The sequence below is a fragment of the Vicugna pacos genome, chromosome 5 (genome assembly GCF_048564905.1).
Source record: "Vicugna pacos chromosome 5, VicPac4, whole genome shotgun sequence".
In the NCBI taxonomy this organism is placed as follows: Eukaryota; Metazoa; Chordata; class Mammalia; order Artiodactyla; family Camelidae; genus Vicugna; species Vicugna pacos.
Window position 1 is genome coordinate 68,984,350 of NC_132991.1, and position 18,595 is coordinate 69,002,944.

The 18,595-nt window shown below is 43.1% G+C and overlaps 1 protein-coding gene and 1 long non-coding RNA gene across 8 annotated transcripts in view; one reads left to right on the plus strand and one right to left on the minus strand.

Annotated features, from left to right (window-relative positions):
- KIAA2012 (KIAA2012 ortholog) overlaps positions 1-18,595 on the minus strand; it is a 109,664-nt gene that overhangs the window by 60,727 nt on the left and 30,342 nt on the right. For 2 of the 3 annotated variants that reach the window (XM_072961457.1, XM_072961456.1), the window contains exons 10-12: positions 17,234-17,404; positions 14,893-15,003; positions 5,538-5,606 (exon numbers count right to left, since the gene is read on the minus strand). In XM_072961457.1, the coding sequence (XP_072817558.1) occupies positions 5,538-5,606; positions 14,893-15,003; positions 17,234-17,404 (351 nt within the window). The remainder of the gene's footprint in view (positions 1-5,537; positions 5,607-14,892; positions 15,004-17,233; positions 17,405-18,595) is intronic. The other variant, XM_072961458.1, reaches the window with a different exon arrangement.
- LOC140696445 (uncharacterized) overlaps positions 1-18,595 on the plus strand; it is a 198,439-nt gene that overhangs the window by 4,471 nt on the left and 175,373 nt on the right. The window lies entirely within an intron of this gene.

An 18,595-nucleotide genomic window follows, 5' to 3' on the forward strand; every position in this document is an offset into this window, starting at 1 on the left:
GCATGCCAGGGTTTCTAAGAGAACATCAGACCTGCAGGCTCCAAAGTGGTCAGATAGTCAATGGGTACAGGGCAGGAGCTATTGGAAGTGCTGGCAGGAGCCTCTTTAGATATGTGTAGGGCCTTCTCCCACACATATCATTTCTGAGGCATGAGTGCCCTTCGATTTCTATTATGTACTCATGGAACTTCCCCCATAACTTGCAGTGGTTCATCACTGAGCAGGGGATGTATCCGTTGCCAAATAGATCTCAGCAAGTGCCTTTGCCATTTCACAGCTTTGCATGTGGACTTGCAGCAGAAAGCAATGGGAGGAGTCCTAAAAGTCAGCCTTTGTACCTTCATGGTTTTGTATTTTTGGTCAAAAATGGAAAATGCAAAGGCAAATTCCAGATTATTAAAAAAAAAATTCTTCCCAGTATAAACTAAACTATAAAAGGAAAGATAATTCTGGTCCCTTTACATAGTCGTGCTGACCTTTCCTTAAGAATGATATCTAAAAATACTTTATATGATATGACTCAAGATGCCTATGACCTGTAGAGCTTTTGTCATAATAAATCTTGAGTCTGCTTGTTTAATGCAGGAGACCCAGACCCAAGATGGCCTTTTGGTACTGTCATTATCAAATTCTTGGAACAAGATTTAAGACCTTGTTTATGCTACACATTTTCACTTTAAATCTTCCTGGATGAGGAGGAGGGTGAGATGGGCATATCAAACAGTTGCTTAAGACCTGAGAAAGTCTCCAGCCTAAAGACGTACCCCAGAGAGCTCTATTAAAGGAGCCAAGTGGACAGATCTAGAAGATGTGAGTCAGACTGAATTTAAATATGGACATGCCTAGTAAATGCAAGGACAATATTTTTCTTCCAATTTGGAATAACAGTTCTTTAACTTACTTATATCTTCATAGGCCAAGGCTAGCTCAGTCTCAAGGGTCTGGCTTTAGCTTTGGGAATACCAACTTCTCTCAAAAGCCCATAAATTATTTTTTATGTAGAGGTCCAAAGGTACATGGCAGTCTACCAAGCCCCAAATGGAAAGTGAGCTAAGATGATAGAATTTAAATTCAAGTTGTGTAGCAACAAAATATCAACTACATGAGGAACCCTTCAATCAGTATACATCATAGGATTAATAAGGATATCTGTGGTGGAAGATGGTGTGGAAGAAGAGAATTCAAAAAAGAGGCTGAAGGTGGAGCTTCATCCAAAGCAGCCAACCAATCTCAGTTCAATATGCTGCAGAAAATACTATTCTTGGTCACTTGCTCGCAAACAAGTGTGGACATCTGGTCTCCCAACCTCTAGTCTTACCCCTTGTAATCTATTTTCTACATAGCTGGGAGAGTCATCTCTCTAAAATAAAAATCTGGTTATGTCAATTCCTGCATAAACAGAATCTCACAGCCTTTGGAATAAATTCCTTCGTTGCTGCCTCTGGGCCTTGATGATCTGGCTCCTGCCTATCCCACCAGCAGCATGTCTCACCCCCCCCCCCCATGTATCCTGGGGGCCAGGCATTAAGAGCTGCTTGCATTTCCTCCCATGCCACCATGTTTTCTAACCTTCATATGGTCTCTTTCCTTGGAACATACTTTCCTCTTTTCCCCTTGGCTACATATATCCTTAGAGACTCAGCTTAAGTGTCCTCTCTTTCCAAAAGCCTTCGTAACCTCCAGGTTGGATTAGCCTGTGCTCATTCATGGCTCTCGGCGCACTCCACTACTGTGGATGACTTTAAAGCATGGACTTTTTCTCTCAACTGTATTCTTATGCCTAGCACATTATTTGGCATTAGTAGATGGTCAGTTAGTGTTTGTGTAACGAATGAGTGAATGAGCAATCTTTAGGTACTCTGTAAAACAGACTCACTAATTCTTTCTATTGGACATGTTCTGATGCTGGTGTCTTCATTAATTTTCAAATGAGGAATTGCTAGGAAATAAGACAACAGCAAATGAAAATCTTTTGGCCACAGGGAGATGTGTGAAAGAAGCAAGAGAGAAGCTAGGAGGAAAACAAATATTCTTGAGAAAAGCTTCATGCTTCTTTATGGTCTTTTTGATGAGAAGATAACAGAAATATCTGAAGAGTGATGAAATAGAAAATAGTATTTATAGATTATTAGTTAATAAAAATTATTCTTTCTGGATCACTCTGACAGAACAAAACTTAATATTCTCAGTTTTATTATAGGTTGAGAAATATAACTGACACTGACATGCACACACAGACAGACATCCTGAAATCCATACCAGCCTTAAAATGCATTGTGCTAAGCACGACTTCACTGCTTGAGCAAGACCCTGATCCCTTGTGCGTATTATACACTAAATGAACAGCAGATCCTGGCTACTTTAGGAGGGACACATCGTGAGAATGTTAAGAATCCTTGGATTTGTGAATACCCCTAGTGTATATCATATCCCCAATAAAACTAAAGTAAGAATGAAAAGAGAGGGGGAGTTCTTCAGACTCTTAATGAGTCAATAAATAAAGGATTGGAGTGATTTAAAAACTATTTTTTGGCAGAGGATCATCGAATTGTTAGACTACTGCACTTTCTCTTAATTCCATCACCGGTCTCAGCAGTTGACCTTACATTTAGGGCCATTAAAAAAATCAATACTCTTCTTTTTAAAAAATAACTTCATAAGAGCTATTGCAGATGTTACAATGAATATAGACCACAACACTGAGGTTGGCTTGGAGGTTGGTGAGGTGCATTCACTCGCTTAGTGATGATCATCTGTCTCCCAGCCTTGAGAGCTCTATGATTTGACTTTGCCTCTGTAAAATGACAAAGTATATGTGTCCCTGATTTCTGAAGTCATTTGCAAATTGTCAAAACTGGCCTTCAAGTCCACAAATACCTGAAGTTCACCATCTATATAATTTTTAAAAATCCTATCATTTTTATCTGAAAATACTCCTTAAAAGCAGTCGACCAAAAAGAAAACAAAATGTTGAGAATGCTCTGTAGATTCCTGTAAGTAGATGTTTTAAATTGCTTTTTGAACTCAATTCCAGAGGGTTTCAGGTATTTTCAGAGTAGTGTTATATTCATTTTCTTAAAGACAAATGGGGAGTGTTAAGCTCAAAGAGATGTAAGAATTTTTTGCTGAGGTCTCTGAGCAAATCAAGGGAACAAATAAGCTTCTTATATTCTAAGCCCTGAAGCAGGTGCTCTGTGCTTATATGGGTAGTCCCATTGGAATGGGGAGTTGGCATTTAATGGGTAGAGACTTTCAGTTTTGTGAGATGAAAAGAGTTCTGGAGATTGGTTACACAACAGCATGAATCTCCCAAGCACTACTGAACTGTACACTTTAAAATTGTTAAGATGGCAAATTTTATGTTATGTGTATTTTACCACAATTAAAAAAATGTCAGGGGATAGGAGGAGAGGAGGAATTATGCTCCAGGCAAAGAGAACAGTATGTTCAAAAGCTTGGAAATAAGAAAGGGATTTGCATTAGCCTAAGGTCTTTTTATTACTAGGAGTTGAGAAGGAATAAAAGTTTTCTTTTCCTTTATGGGGTATAGAGCTTGCCATGGGCCAATTCTGAAATTTCCCTTTGGCACACTACCATTTTCCTTTCTGTACTTTTCTCCATGTGCTTCCTTTTCCATAGAGTTAATGTCCTGTTCATCCAAGACCTCCAGGGTACCCACCAGTCTAGCATGTTTCACCCCTTAAAACTCTAGTTATCTCCCAAATTATCCACCTCTCTTTCCATTGCATCAGAATTTTTAGTCCTTCAGAGCAGCTGTTCTCAACTAGCTTGCAAGAGGACAGCCATCTGATTAAATACATTTTTATTAAAGTGTGAATGACTGTTAACCTCTCAGAAGTATCAGCCTTTTAAGAGATTACTTCAGAATTCAAAATGAATCTCTATTGGTGAGATTTTAATAGTAGAATGAAGTAAAATTGTAACATTTTCAGCCATATTAAGAAAAGTATTTTTGGTCTGGAGAGCTATCCTGTAAACAAACCTATCTGGCTTGATAGTCTCTTTTAGCAATTTAGTTCTCCCAAACTGTTCCTACGTGTTTTTTCAGCTTCTCCCTGTGTCTCTGAAAGTTGCAAATCATTTTCAGTGTTACTCACAAAGGGGTTTCTGATGCTGAGTAAGGGGAATTAGAGGGAGGAAAGAATGTGCAACCGAAGTCATTTATTAGCATGAGTCATTATTAAGTCAGGAACTTCCTAAACTCTCACATATTGTCAGATAGAAACGTGCCTATTTAGATTGACATCACCACTAACCATGCGTAGTGGTAAAAATGCAGGCTGCTACAGGTCAAAGCCCAGCTTCACCACTTAGTTGTGTGACCTTGGGCAAGTCACTCAACCTCTCTGAGCCACATTATCCTGGGTGAAAAGTGAGGATAATAATAGAATTTACCTGCCATTGTTGCTATGGGGATGAAGTGAAATAATGAATATAAAACACTCAGCACAATGTTTGGCATATCAAAGGTAGGCAGCAATGGTGGTTACCATCTTCATCATCATCCTTCACTAGAGGGCTCCTATTAAGAGCCGTTCTGGCCCAGTTCCAACCAACAAGTGAGAATGAACATGACTGACACTGCAACTCTTCCCACCATGGCCAGGATGTCCCTTCAAGGAGAATGGCAAGAGGGGCAATGCAGAATGCCAGGCTCCCAAGTATTTCTCTGCTTAATAAATTTTGAGACTGGCAAACATATGATTGTGCCCTTTTTCCTTCTAGTTTTGTAGGCTCCAGCAAAAACAGTGTCCTCCACCCAACTCTGGCTCCAGCCCTTGATCTGTGGCATTGCTTCCTGTTACTCTAGCAGGTCCCTCATGCAGGATTCATCACTGCCTGCCCCAAAATAAGCAGTGAGGAAGACCACACACATTTCTCTATTAATCAAAGACTATTTTTAGGATCGAGAGAAAGTCTTTACCTAATCATCCTTTCCCCCTGGTATGAAGCAGAAGCAGCAATGGCAGTGGGTGGAGGATGAACTACAAAGTCAACCTGCACTCCCAGTTTTTGCTTATTTCTCCATCGGGGAAGCGAAGTAGAACAGGAAGCTTGAAAAAAGAGAACTGGCCTCAGCCCTCCACTTAGAATACAAGCCTGAGAGTCTTTTCCAGGCAGTTTTCTAGTTTGTGGGTGTGCACATTGAACTGTGCACAACTCTGGGAGGCAGTGCTTACCTCATTATGATGTGAATTGTGCAGCGTATGACCTGCAGGACCCACAGGACACCCCCACAGATTCTCCTTCCTGGTCCAGCTCAGCACAAGCATTTGGTTCGACTTTTCTTCTCCCCTAACACTCACACTCACACCATAGCACACAGGGCTCCCCACAAGTAACTCTTGAGGATACTCCATTTCTCAGGCTCTCCAAGAGATACGTTTTCTTTCCTACTTACTACTATATTTGGGGAGAAATTGTGTGTTTCTGGAGGTCAAGGTATGAAATAATATGTATGTGAGTCAAATGACATAGAGGAGAAGTAAAAGTGACTCTTTAGGGGACAGTTTTACCTTTTAGAAGATGTTGAATACTAGACGACTCCTTTCCATGGCTGGTATTTGAATTGGTAGATTCATAGGCTGAAAAACAATAAGGGTTTTACCTGTGAACATGAAAAAGTCTTGAGAAAAAAAAGCTATTTTCCTTACCCCAAGACAGGAGAAAACAAAGTGGATGCCTTGATGCCTCAGCCTCATAATGAATTAGATTGTTTTGACAACCCTAAACTGCTATCATGGAGGGAAGGTTGATCTAGGATTTAAAAAGCATTGGAGAAAATAATATTTTTATTTAAGATGTTGAAGGGTGAAACACCGCAGGTGCTGTGATGCCTAAGTTCTGAAAGGAGAGCTTTTGACAGAGCAAGAGCATGAAACAGTTAATGCCTGACACCCGCCATGAGGAGATGCCCAGATTTGAACAGCAGATGTGCAGCGATGGGGGATGACAGACATGCATGAGGAGCCCCAGCCTCCAGCTGCAGTGCAAATTCAGAGGCTAGACCAGGGAGGCAGGAGGGATTCTAGCCCATCTGATTCCAGCCAAAAAGACAGACTGGCTTTTGCATAGCCCTGATGAATTTTTTTTGTTTGTTTTTTGAGATCTCTTAGAGTCGCCTTGGGTAAGAATTATTCTCCTAGCTGTCCTTGTCAATCAAATGAAAAGTAGTTAAAATAATGCTGTTTTAAGGGCTGAAGAGAATAAGGATGACACACCAGAGCAAGGCAGTTAAGGGAGAGGAATAGCAAAGAGTGGATCCGAAAAGGAAGAACAGTTTTAGTGGGAAATTTGGTGTGTGTGTGAAAGATAGAGAGAGAGAGGTGTGAGATACCAAGGAAATAGAAATGGGGATGAAAAAGATCAGAGGGAATTGAATACATCTGAAAAAAATCTTGAGATCTATCTAACTACCCCCAACTCATTTCCAGATACACGTATGTGTGTATATATGTGTGTGTGTGCATTTATGTGTGTATGTATTTATGCTTCATTATTTCATTGCTGATAATACATATACTGGAGATACTGCCAAAAAAAAATGTTTGGTTTACTGATTAGCTGAACTGTGGTGGGGCTTGGAAAAGCCTGCTCCCTGGTGCCTCCCCACCTCGGTGTGCATGCATACAGCCACATACACACACAGAGCTTAGGCTGAGCAGGGCAACTTGGGATTCTGAGAACCAATGCTGGAGAGAGAAAAAAGCCATAATTAGTGTTAAGTGTTGACCCTACAGTTCAAGAATAGATGCTCTGGAGAATGGGAAATGAGAACAAACATTAATTATTGAGTAGGGACCTTGGAGGCAGACACTCTGGATTAAAAGGAGAGAGATAAATTGCATAATGAATGTTAATTTTCCCTCAAAGAATTGAGTGGTCGGTGGTTGGAAGGGAAAAAGAGGCTAAAACAATCATGAAAGAGAAAGCTCAATGTGTGTCAGGGTGAGAAGGTACAGGAGGGTTATACAAACACTTTCCATCACTGCTGCCCGCCTCGCTGCTTCCTTACTCACAGCTCCCAAGAAATCTGCTATCACAGTTTTCCTTATAATTCTTATTGTTTAGCACAGTTGTCTGCTAGGAAGCTCAGTCACTTCCCCAGGAGCACATAAGCCTGAAAACAGCCACAGTGCATGACAAGCTCAGAGGCACACGACACTGAAGTTTATTTTTTATGTGTGTTGGTAGGAGTTTGACTTAATTTAAATCAAGGGAGGTACGGGAGCTGAGTGCCACGCAGGGGGGGGCTGCAGCCCTGTGTGTGCCATGGGGTAACTCTGGCCCTGAGGCCTTGATTGTTGTTTTATCTTAATTACAGTACATGACACATATGTGTACCTCCCCCACCCCCAGAGTAGTCCTCTTAACTGAGAGTGAAAACAGAGAAACAGTAATTTGAGTAGAAAATTGGAAGTGAGAATTGTAGCCAGATTTATAAAGAGATTCTACAAACGGTCTTGTCACTGGCTGCTCAGATTCAGGGTGTCTGGTGGCATCCCCACATCCAGTCGGCTGCCCCGGGGATTGTCCCTTTGCTGTGTCTCCTGCGTCTGTCCACTGCCTTCCATCTAGGCCCTCATTAGCTGTTGTCTGGGTGATTCTGCAGTAACCGGAGCACTTGGCCTTTTCTCTTGCCTGTTCCTTCACACTGGAACACATATTGGGTCACATAACATCCCTCCTCAAGCATCTGTGATTTCTTATTGCCTAAAAAGCAGCATTTCAGTTCTCCCTTGGCACACAAGGTCTCCCCTGGCCTGGCCCTGGCCTGACTTTCAGCCCCATCTTCCCGCATGAAGCCCCTCCATGGAGAATTCCTACAGGCTACTCATCATTTCCCGCGTGCACTCTGCTTTCCTCTCTCTTTGCCTTTGTTCATGCTGCTTCCTCGGCTGGTCATGTCTTTCTCTCTTCTCTGTTTATTCGCTTCTACCAGTTTCTTTAAGGTCAATACAAATGGGGATTCGTCTGCAAAGATCCTTTCTCGTCTGCCAGGTTAGAATTAATCACTCCTTCCCTGCATCGTGGTGTTTAGGCCTCTGTTACAGCACTCATTTCATTCTGTTGTCAGGGAATGTCAGTTATTTGTGAATCTGTTCTCACGTGGGCTGTGAGGTCCTTGAGGGCTGCAGCCACAGGGCCTGGTGTTGAGCCCTGGCAAGTGGGATAAAAAGAACCCAATCCTGGGATAGGTAGCCTGGGAATGAAGACGCTCAGCTGCTCACCAGGCATAATCAACGTGCACAAGGGGGTTAACTCCTTGTTTCAGTTTGCTCAACTATGACGTGTGAATGAAAATACTCCCTTCGTAGGATTATTGGGATGGTGGAATGAGATGACAAGTACCTGAGCATGTTTGCTCTTGATTTTAACATTCTTCCTTGTCCCTTGGACATGATGGGCAGTCCATCTATTTGATCTAAGGAGTTGGACACAATGTAATGGGTCTTCTCTCTTTTAGGTCCAATAATATTTTACACTGGAATTTAACTTATTACTTTACTAGATGTACTGCAAAAATGATCTGATTTGATGGTCAGAAAGCAAATGCAAACTAGCATGGCAGGTATTATTATAGTTGCATTATATTAGTTAAGGAACATGGTTAGCTGCTGTAACAAAGAGACTCTGAAAGATAAACATTTATTTCTCTTTCGGGTAAGAGTCCAGAGGGAGGTGGGCAGATCAGGGTAGCTCTGATCCATGAAGTTATTTGGGTACTGTGGTTCTTTATATCTTACAGCTTCATCATGCCCTGAACTATTGCCCTCTTCCACATGGTTGAAGCTACTTCACCATTACAACCAAGTCCAGGGGGAAAGAGGAAGAGGAGGGCAAGTGATTTCCTTTAAGGAAATGACTTGGAAGTTGCACATGTTACTTCTGTTCACATTTCATCAGCCACAACTCAATCACATGACCATACCTGGCTGCAGGGGAGGCTGGGAAATGTAATTTCTAGCCGGGTAGTCATGTGTTCAGTTAAACCTCAGGGTAGGGGATTCTATTAATAAAAAATAATGGAAAATGGATATTGGAGAACAATTAAAGTCTTTTCTACTCAAAGTTTTAATCAATATTTATGGGCAATGTTCTGGGAGCACCTATGGTGTTCTCTGGGATATTCAAAAGTAGAAGATCTATCCACAGGAATTTTAAATCTTGGAGGAGAATCAGAAAGAGTAAAAAAGATAAAGGAAGTGAAGGAGTGCCTAATGAGAGACCCAGGTAGATAGTAGCCATCGTTGTGGGCTGAGGTGGTTAGGTGAGGTGTTACAGTGAAGTCCCCCCTTAGACAAGAGGGACTAGAGGCAGTAAGATTTAATGAGAAGAGCTTTGGCTTAAGTAGGTGCAGGAAGATCTGGGTTTGAGCCTTAGATTTGCCACATAGAAGCTGTGTGACTTTGAGCAAATCACCATGCCTCTCTGGGCCTTTGCTTCCTTATTCATAACATGAGAATTTTCAAACTGCGGTCTCATAGTTCTAGTGGTTCTTCAGAGACCCCACTCCCAAGAACCATTCTGGGAGAGAAAGAATTAGCTGGGCTGTGAAGAAGTTAGGGGAGGACACAGTCAGACCATCCTCACTTCAACCAGGCAGCTCTGCTTTCATCCATTTTATCTGTAGGTGTCCTCAGAAAGTCATTTGATAAAATTCTTCACTGCCTAAACACTGTTGGAGGTGATGCCTACATTCCCTCTTGACCCTAGGGTTCTCTGAAACAGAAAAAATGCAAGGGAGGTAGAAGTCACAGCTTCACAGGCTCTGTAAGAAAAAAGTACGAGTACATATGCAAAAAATGAAGAGGAATTAAATATTCTTCAACACTTCATATTGACTTTTTCCTTAAAAAAAGAGTTTCCAGCAGATTCAGAGAGAACTATTATTTTTGAAGTTTTTCTTCTTTGGAAGGCATGAAGTGGTGATAACATTACATTTTCAGCCAAATTTGAGGTAGGGGTGTCTTTGTACTTGGAGGAATCATGAGAGGTTTTTTGTCAAAGGAAAGGGGACTCCCCAGTGGCTTTGGTGGCTCTCTGTGGGTGGCCATCGGAACACTCCAGAGCTGGCTGCTGATGCTGTGCTGGTCTCCCTACTGTGAGGGGAAGGACCCTCTTCTCTCTGAAGTCCTGACAGGCACAGTTAGCACTGCCTTGGAGTCCTTGTGCCGGACCCAAATTAGCCCCATGCCGAGCCTCGTGGGAATCATCCCTAATTTCTGCAAGGAGAGGAGAGTATATGGGTCAGGAGAATAGAAACCTCCAGGTATTTTCAGAAGAGATGGAGCTACTGAAGAGAACTCAGCGCTTACAAAGTTGCTGCAGCTACTGCCTCTTGACACGGTCTTCACGAGCTCGCCTGCCAGCAGTTAGCTGAAGTGCCTCACTTCTGCCCTTCAAATTTTGTGCAGGTGTATATACTTGGCACCACCTAATTTGCTTCCAGCCCCCGAACTGCAAAGGTTATTTGGGAAATGTGGTCTTTAGCCTCCCAGCCTCTGCAGTACAGGAAGGTCCCTGAAGGAAATACTGGATGCCAGGCGGCCATATCCAACTATGTTTTCCTTATTCCAACACTTGAGACCTGGTTCGTCCACCGACATGATTGCTTATGGATTATTAACAAACACTGATTGGGCAAAAGGGCCTTATTGCCACTCAGGCTTCCTCCTACTTTCCTCTACTTCTTTTTACTCCAACATGGAGGGATTGTGGACTCAGTGATTCCGAACTGATGTTTGGAAAGTGAAAACAGGAACAGTCATGAATTACTGAATGGCTGAGATCCTGCTTCAGGATTTAGACAACAGAACTGCCCTATGGGGAGAGTCTCCTTGGGGAGAGTGTCCTTGGGAAAGGGTTTCTGTTTTGTTTTTGTTTTTGTTTTTGTTTTTGTTTTTGTTTTTGTTTAAGTAACATATAGCATTACAGCTGGAAGGAGCCTTAGAAATCATCAGTTTAGCATTTTCCAAAGTGTGTTCCAAAAACTATTTAGATGGACATGATGCTTTGTTAGAAACAAGAAAGGATTCAGTGGTCAAATAGGTTTGGGAAACATTGCATATGCTCATCTTGAGCCGTAATCCACGTCAGAATTGTAGAGCTCTGTGAAGTCCTGCAGTAAGGAATCTGCTTTGCTTTAGCCCACTAGTTTCCAAACTTATTTGGCCTCAGAAACTTTGTTTTTTTTTTCTTTCTCCAAAATGCCTGGAGTTGGAATTCTATGGGACATACACCAGGAGGACTGGATCTAATCCCAATTCTTCTTTTTCCATATGGAGAACCTGAGTTCCAAAGCAGTGAAATCATTTGCCCATGATCACAGGAATCGCAGGTGGTAGTGCTGAGAATAAAACCCAAGACTTCGGGCATTTAATGCAGAGTTCTTGTTTCTTCATCTAACAGACTTCTCCACTTGAAAATCTCCAGGCATTTTCACTAAGGCAACAGCTGCTAAGAGAAAGGCTACTCAAGGAAAATCATACTTTGTCAAATATCCCACAACATGGGAGGATCCTTTTACCCATGGGTCCCCACAACCAATTATCACAAATGACAAATCAAGAAGACACAGGGAAAGTCAACCATTTAGCATATGTTTGCCCCCAAATAATCAGTGTTTTGAGACCAGCTAGGATATTCTTGGACGCTTCATCTTTCTGTTTACCAAATTACAAACCTTCAGGAAATGACACCAAGTATATTATCTATTATGAAAACAAATTACCCCCAAATCTGGTGACTTAAAGCAATAAACCTTTATTATATCTCTTTGGGAATTTCTTTGGGAATCTGTGAGTGGCTTAGCTCTGTGATTCTGCATTGAGACTGCAGTTACAATGCCAACCAGAGATGGAGTCATCTGGAGGTTTCACTGGTACTGGACTGTCTCCTCTTAAGGTAGTCTCAGAAATCACACACTGTCACTTATGTCATATCCTTTCTTTATTATACATGAGCCACTGTGTCTGGCCCATACTCAAGGGGAAGAGAATTGGGCTCCCCCTTTTGAAGGAATAAGTGTCAAAGAATTTGTAGACATATTTTAAAACCACCACACCAAGAAAGAGTTGTGAGAGAGAGGATGCTAATTGAATGGCCAAAAAACCAAGGCATATTTTGGGGCTAGAAATCCATTTAGGACAAGAACAAGTGTCAACTGGAAACTCTGAAAGATAAGGAATTTAAATTTGCATGGGACCTAGAATCCCAAACTGAAGCATTGGCACAGACATCCTTGAATGTCTTGCAATAAAAAACTTCTGAATAGAAAACCTCTGAAAGAAAACTTCTATTGCTGCCACCGTGACTAGGAGAATAGGTGAAGGATTTGAATCAAGGATAAGCAGTTTGGAGAGCATAGCCAATGTTTTGACTTTTATCCTTCCAAGTTAATTTTTCCTTTCTTAAGCCTTTGAATTTTCTAAGTGTTGCAATATTCCAACATGACCAAGAGGGTCAAATTCCAGCTCAAGTTTTCAAATCTTTTTTTTTCTTCTGAAGGTTTATATTCATTTCTCTATGCTATCTGAAAGCAAGATACCATGATCTAATTGCTTAAGAATTCATTTCCAAATAGATGTTGACAGAGTCTGAAAGTCTCAGAAAGATCAGACAGATCATATTCTCTCCTTTACCCAAGATTTTTTTAAATTAAAAAAACTAACAACTATGACCCCCCCCCAAACTTTCCTTTGTGGCACCTGGGGTATTCCATCAATCAACATGCATTTCTTGGACATATGATAAAGATAAGAGGTTCTCTAGGACTCATAATGTATTTGGGAGTTAAACAGAAAACAGATGCAGATAAATACAATAATCACAAACGGGGGATTGAGAGAGATGAATGGGCTGAGGCTACATTGGGGCAGTTCTGTGAGATAGGTGAACTTATTAAGGACAGTGTCCCATAAAAGATGTGCTTGACCCTGGAATTTAAAACTGTTCTAAATATTTGAGGGCAGCATGGGCAAAGGCTGGGAGATAAGAGAAGGAAGATTGAATTTTTGGGCCATTAAACAGATGGGAAAAGGATGGGCCTGAATGTAGTGGGAGGTGAGACAGGAAGAGTAGGGTGGGGATGTTGAGCAAGATGAACAAACAGCTGCAAAGAATTTGGTGTGGTTGGAGCAAATCTTTTGCAGGAGTTGAAAAATTTTTTCAATATACTGCTTCTCAAACAAAACAAAACAAAACAAGCCTTTCAATTAATAGAGACTTTTAGAAAGCTGGACCTGTTGTGTAGGGAGATATGGGTTTAAGGTTCTGCCCTGCCTTCCAGGGCCCTATCCAATCACCATCAGGACTGGAGGTACACCAGCTGTAGATGGAGGAAAGGCTAGAGAGAGGCCAGTGACCGACTGACTGGCTGGCTGGCTGGCTGCTGGCTGTTTGATGATTCATTTATTCATTTATTCAACAAGCTCACAGTGAATGCCTTTAGGTTTGAGAGGCAAGTAGGATTAAATACATTGTTCATGGGACTGGGACAAATGGCAGGCAAGTCTCAATTTATTCAGCCTGAGTTTCATTTCTCTCTCTCTTTCTTTTGTTTGTGTGGAAATTATTGGAAGATTTCGATGAACATTTATTGTGCTCCTGCTCTGTATGTGTCAGGGACTATGCTAAGTGCCAGGGATACCAAAATGACCGAAACATGATACTGGCGATATGACGACAAACTTAAATATGTAAGCTAACTATTTCCTTTTCTGCCTCTGGCTTTTGCTTTGCCAAAAGGGGAGCTATTTCTCTTGGAAAAGAGTGGACAAATGTGCAGCAGGTGAACAGCATCATATTTGTGTTCCAGCTGTTGTACCAGCTGTGTCCCACTGACTGGCCTCCACCTGTCTCACTCCTGCTTCCGCCAATTCCAAGCCGAGTTATTTTTATATTCATATCATGAGATGGCCCAGCTGGTGATGGAAGTGCTGTCATGCTGAATTTGGAACCGAATGCATTCTAGTTTCTGGAAACACACGTAGTAGGTGGCTACTTCCACAGCAACAGATACAACATGTAAAGTGCTGCAATAGTCAGGGAACTTCCCAGTTGCTGATGGAGGAGTGGGATCCCCTGATTTCAGATGTGTGAGGAATCTTGGACACAGGAAAAGACTGACCCAAAGTCATCTGACAACATAGAGGACAAGCCAGGGCTGCTCAAATCTCTTGGCTCCAAATCCATGCTCTTTGTAAGGCAGTCATGACATAACCCACCAAATGAGTGCAGATTTTAATCTCCCCAGTCAGGAGGCCTGCTGGCTGGACAACTCATGCATACACATGATGGTTCCTGGGTGGTTGACACTCATCACCCTCTGACTTCATTTTTTTTCCCCCTTTGCAAGATGGTTATTGCCCAGAGCCAGCATCTCTTTTCCAAAAAGTGAACATGCCAGAAGGGTTTTTGGAAACTGCCTTGATATCTGTCAGGAGCCAGATGATTCGCAGCAATGAACCAACGCACATAACAAGGGTACCTGATTGGATTACCAATTAGCCACCTCCACCTCTGGAGGGCGGTTGGGAAGAAGAGAAAAGGCAGTGTTTAGTTTGGGCAAATACCAAAAGGGTTTTATCATCCTCATCAAGGCATCAGCACGGCACATTAGGCCTCCTCCAAAGCTATTCCACGGGAACGTCTCTCTCCAGATGCTCCAGCAAGAGCAAACTTGTTATGCAAACATTGGGTTATTGTGTCTGAGCTACAGAAGCACCTCTGTCTGTGTCAGCGAGAGGGGAGAAACTGGCTGACTTGTGTCTGTTTTTAATGATGTCTCTGCTGCTGGGAAGTTTGGAAGCTGCAGGTAAAAATCTCCCCCCTGTGAAAATGAGGCTGACCTGGGATGTATCATCTTACCTTCAGCCGGCAGAAGCTCCTCGGTTTGGGTCAGCCCTGGGAGGCACAGGCAGATGTTTTCCCCATCTGGACCCAGCAAGAGGTGTCCCAGCTTGGGGTCTCTGGAATTTTCTTGAAAAGAAGCACAAGCATGGGCAGTGTTAGCACCAGTGAAGGGGAGGGAGGCTGAACCTGGGCTGCGCTCCCCGAATCCCCCTCGGGCAGGTGCATGTGCTCATGTGCTTGCCCGGGTGCAAGGTCAGCCCCATTCCTGGGATTCAGCAGAGCAGGGCCATTGTTTAGGCCCCTCACCTGGAATCCATGTGGGATGAACCGGGTGGGGCTGCCACTAGCCTATGTCATGCCTTTTGTGAGGGTCTGGAAAAGGGAGATCCTCTGGTCTCAGGCAGCCCTACAGGGCCGAGGTGAGGCAGGTGAGGGGCACCTTGTGCGGAGGAAAGGGAGTCCAGTCCTCCAGGTGTGTACAGCTCAGCCCCTGTGTGCAGGGCTCAGTGATTCCAGCCTCTGCTTCCTGCTCTGTCACATGCTGCTGTGCGGTACCCCGCAGCACAGCCGTGCCCTATGGATCAGATGCTGGGACTGCTTAGTGATTCTAGGGCACTCAGGCCAAGGAGGAGAAGGAAGCAGTATTTCCCTGAGTTACTTAGAAAGATTGAAAGTGTTTCTGTAACTTTATCTTCCCTATTTCCAAGGCAAAATGTCAGGAGTCAAGTTGGCCATCAGCGATAGTGGACACTTACAAGTACGTAAACACACATACACAGAGGCATGGCACACACACAGAAACACATACTTACACATATTTACACTGAGGTATGCACACATATGCATATATGCACTCATGAGGCATGCACACACATGCACTCATAGGCATTAAACACATACGTACCCTCAGACACACATATGCCTTCATACACACACTCATTTACACACACTCAGCCTGCGCACTTGAGGCTTCAGGCTGCATTCTTGTCATAGTTATGGCCCTGGCATTCATTCTAATCAGATTCTTTTTATAAAGATGTCCAAAGTAGGGTATGTGTGTCTGCGTGTCTGTGCATCTGGTGTCATTTGTCCTGGGCTTTGCAACCTCCTAGGAATACCCTTGGTGCTAATATGACTGTACCTAAAGTTTGATTCATTTGCTCAAAGTTAAGAGGGCATCATTCTCACAAAAGTATAACAGGGAGGGGAAGTGGGGGGATTGTAAAAGGAAGATTCCATCTTGAAATAGTTGGTAAGTTTCTTTGGAGGGAGGGAGGGAGAGAGAGATAGAGAATTTTATTTTGACCATTTCAGCCTTAAACAGAGAAGCTACAAACACATAATGTAGTTACTGATCCAGGTATTGAATTGAAGCTTACAAGGCTTCAAATATACATGCTCAGGTTGAGGCAGGGGGAGAGGGAGGCATCTGTCTCTGAGCAAGCATGAGATGAAATGAAAGGTGTGGTATCTGTTGTCTTCCTGGTGGCCCTCAGTTGCCACATTCCTCTCAGAGTGTGAGTTTCTCGTGTCCCTGAGTGTGATTCTGCTGTTATCAGAGATACTTTCCGTACACTGTCTGGTACCCAAGCACACACCATCTCCTTCATCTGGAGAAAGCCGCCCACCCTCTGATGAGGGAGAAGCAGCCATTGGGCTGTGCTTTCTAGAAAATGGTTTGTTGGTCTCCAGCGTGGCACCTCCCTAAGGGATTTTCAGGGGTAATTTGGACTCTAAGCAATTTTTGCTTTATGTGCTGCCTTTAAATCAAAGCCTCCATGGAAGCTGGTACCGCACTGTCTTGGTTTCCTCCTGGAGTGTTGGCTCTTAGGGAGAAGAAATCCGAGTGGGGCTAAGTCATGGAGGGTGTGGCCCTGCCTCCTTCACCTTTCAGAAATTCAGAGTCCTTCTCCCTCTGTGAACAGGCCTCAGACTCTGCCCTGGACTGGAGAGTGACACCTCCCCAGGGACTCTTCCTGTTGGCAGGGTCCCCAGGCTCCCTTGCCCCGGGGGAGGGTCACGGCTTAGTTTTGAGAATGCCGGCTAAACCGAGTAGCGAGTCTCCCTGGTGAGTGCAGGGAGCTGTGTCATCTCATGCTGCTGCCAGGAGTGAGGAAAGCACAGAACAGCTTGGCAGTGCGTGTTGATGCAGAAAACCCTGAAAACATGTACTGACTCTTGAGGAATATGCGTGGCGAACACTAATCCCACTGACATTGTTGGAAACATTGCCGATTTCCCCTTTTCAGTGGGTGGCTTTCAGACAGCTTACGTGTGGCCCAGGAAGATGAATAAATTGAGCCCAGAGCCACAGACAAGCCAAAGGTGTGCATCCACGCACCCCAGGAATGATTACCTTGTCCTTCTGCTGAGAATGTCCCCCCAGCCCATCTCACATTGGAGGGGCCCATGGGGCTGCTGCGGCCTGATGTCCTGGGGCTGTCCAGACCCCTGTGGCTCTCTGGACTTTTTCTTCCTTTAATCAGGGACAGTGGTGTGGTCCCATTCTGGCCTGAGGCATTATTCTCTTCAAAAGCAAAAGGAGACGAAGCATGAGTGAGAATCTGGATCAGTAAGGAAGAGAAGGAACATCTTTTCTAACTTTGTTGTTGGCTCCTGGTGTTTAGGATAGTTTATGCCCCTCATTCTCAAGTCTGTCTCTCTTTTTCACCACTTCTAAGGAGCAAGTATCTGCCACAGCCAAGGTAGGATTACTCTTGGCTAGAGTAGTGGCTGTTGGTTGGGGAACCTCCAAGAACTGGGAGGAACTGAACAGTGGTTGTTGTTATTCTCATCTTACTGATGGGCTCCTGAGATAGAAGAAAGACTAAGGCTGCAAGGTCCTTCCAGCTCTCAGTCCCAAGGCTCTAACTAGGGAGACCCCAGCTTTAGAACTCATTGGACTATTGGGTACAGATTCCAACCACAAAGCAATTTTTCTAAGCAGAAACAACAATCACATGGCTCCTCAGGGTGGTAAAGTACAAAGCAGCCCCCTCCAGATGGTAGTTAGAGGGTAATGGGGGGGGGGATGATAATGCCCCAGAAAGCACATCCTGCCCTCCACCTCTGTTCTTTCTCTCACTCTTTCTCCAAATCAGCAGGGACTGCTCTAGTGAGGGTGAAACCCAGTAATCTGTGATTGAGACCTCGTCTTAATCTCAGAGAACGTGATCTTTATTTCATGTTTAACACATTCTTGCTGTTTGTTTAAAAGCTGCCTTCACACACAGTCTCAAAGTATCACAAGCTACTTCTTTACAAAGGGAAAAGGTGTCTTTACAATGGGGAAATCTAGCAGACACCTCTTTAACCAAATAATGAAATTTAACATCACTTATAAAGCAAATAATAACACATAGAATAAATCTAAAGAGATGTTTTGTGTCCCTTAATGTAACAGCGAGAAGGACACAACATCACCTACATTCTAGTTTTGCCAGAAATGTTGGATCTGAATCTAATCATGAGGAAACAGACAAATCTAAATTGAAGATAATTCTGTAAAGCAACTAGCCCATCCTCTTTACAAATGTCAATGTCATGAAAAGTGAGACTGGGGAAGTGTCCTAGATGAAAAGATTCTAAAGAGATGTGACAACTAAATACAATGTATGATTCTGAATCGAATCTTGGATTGATTGGGAAAAAAACAGCTGTGAGGAACATTATTGGTATAATTAGAGACATTTGAATATGGGTTATATATGAGGAAATA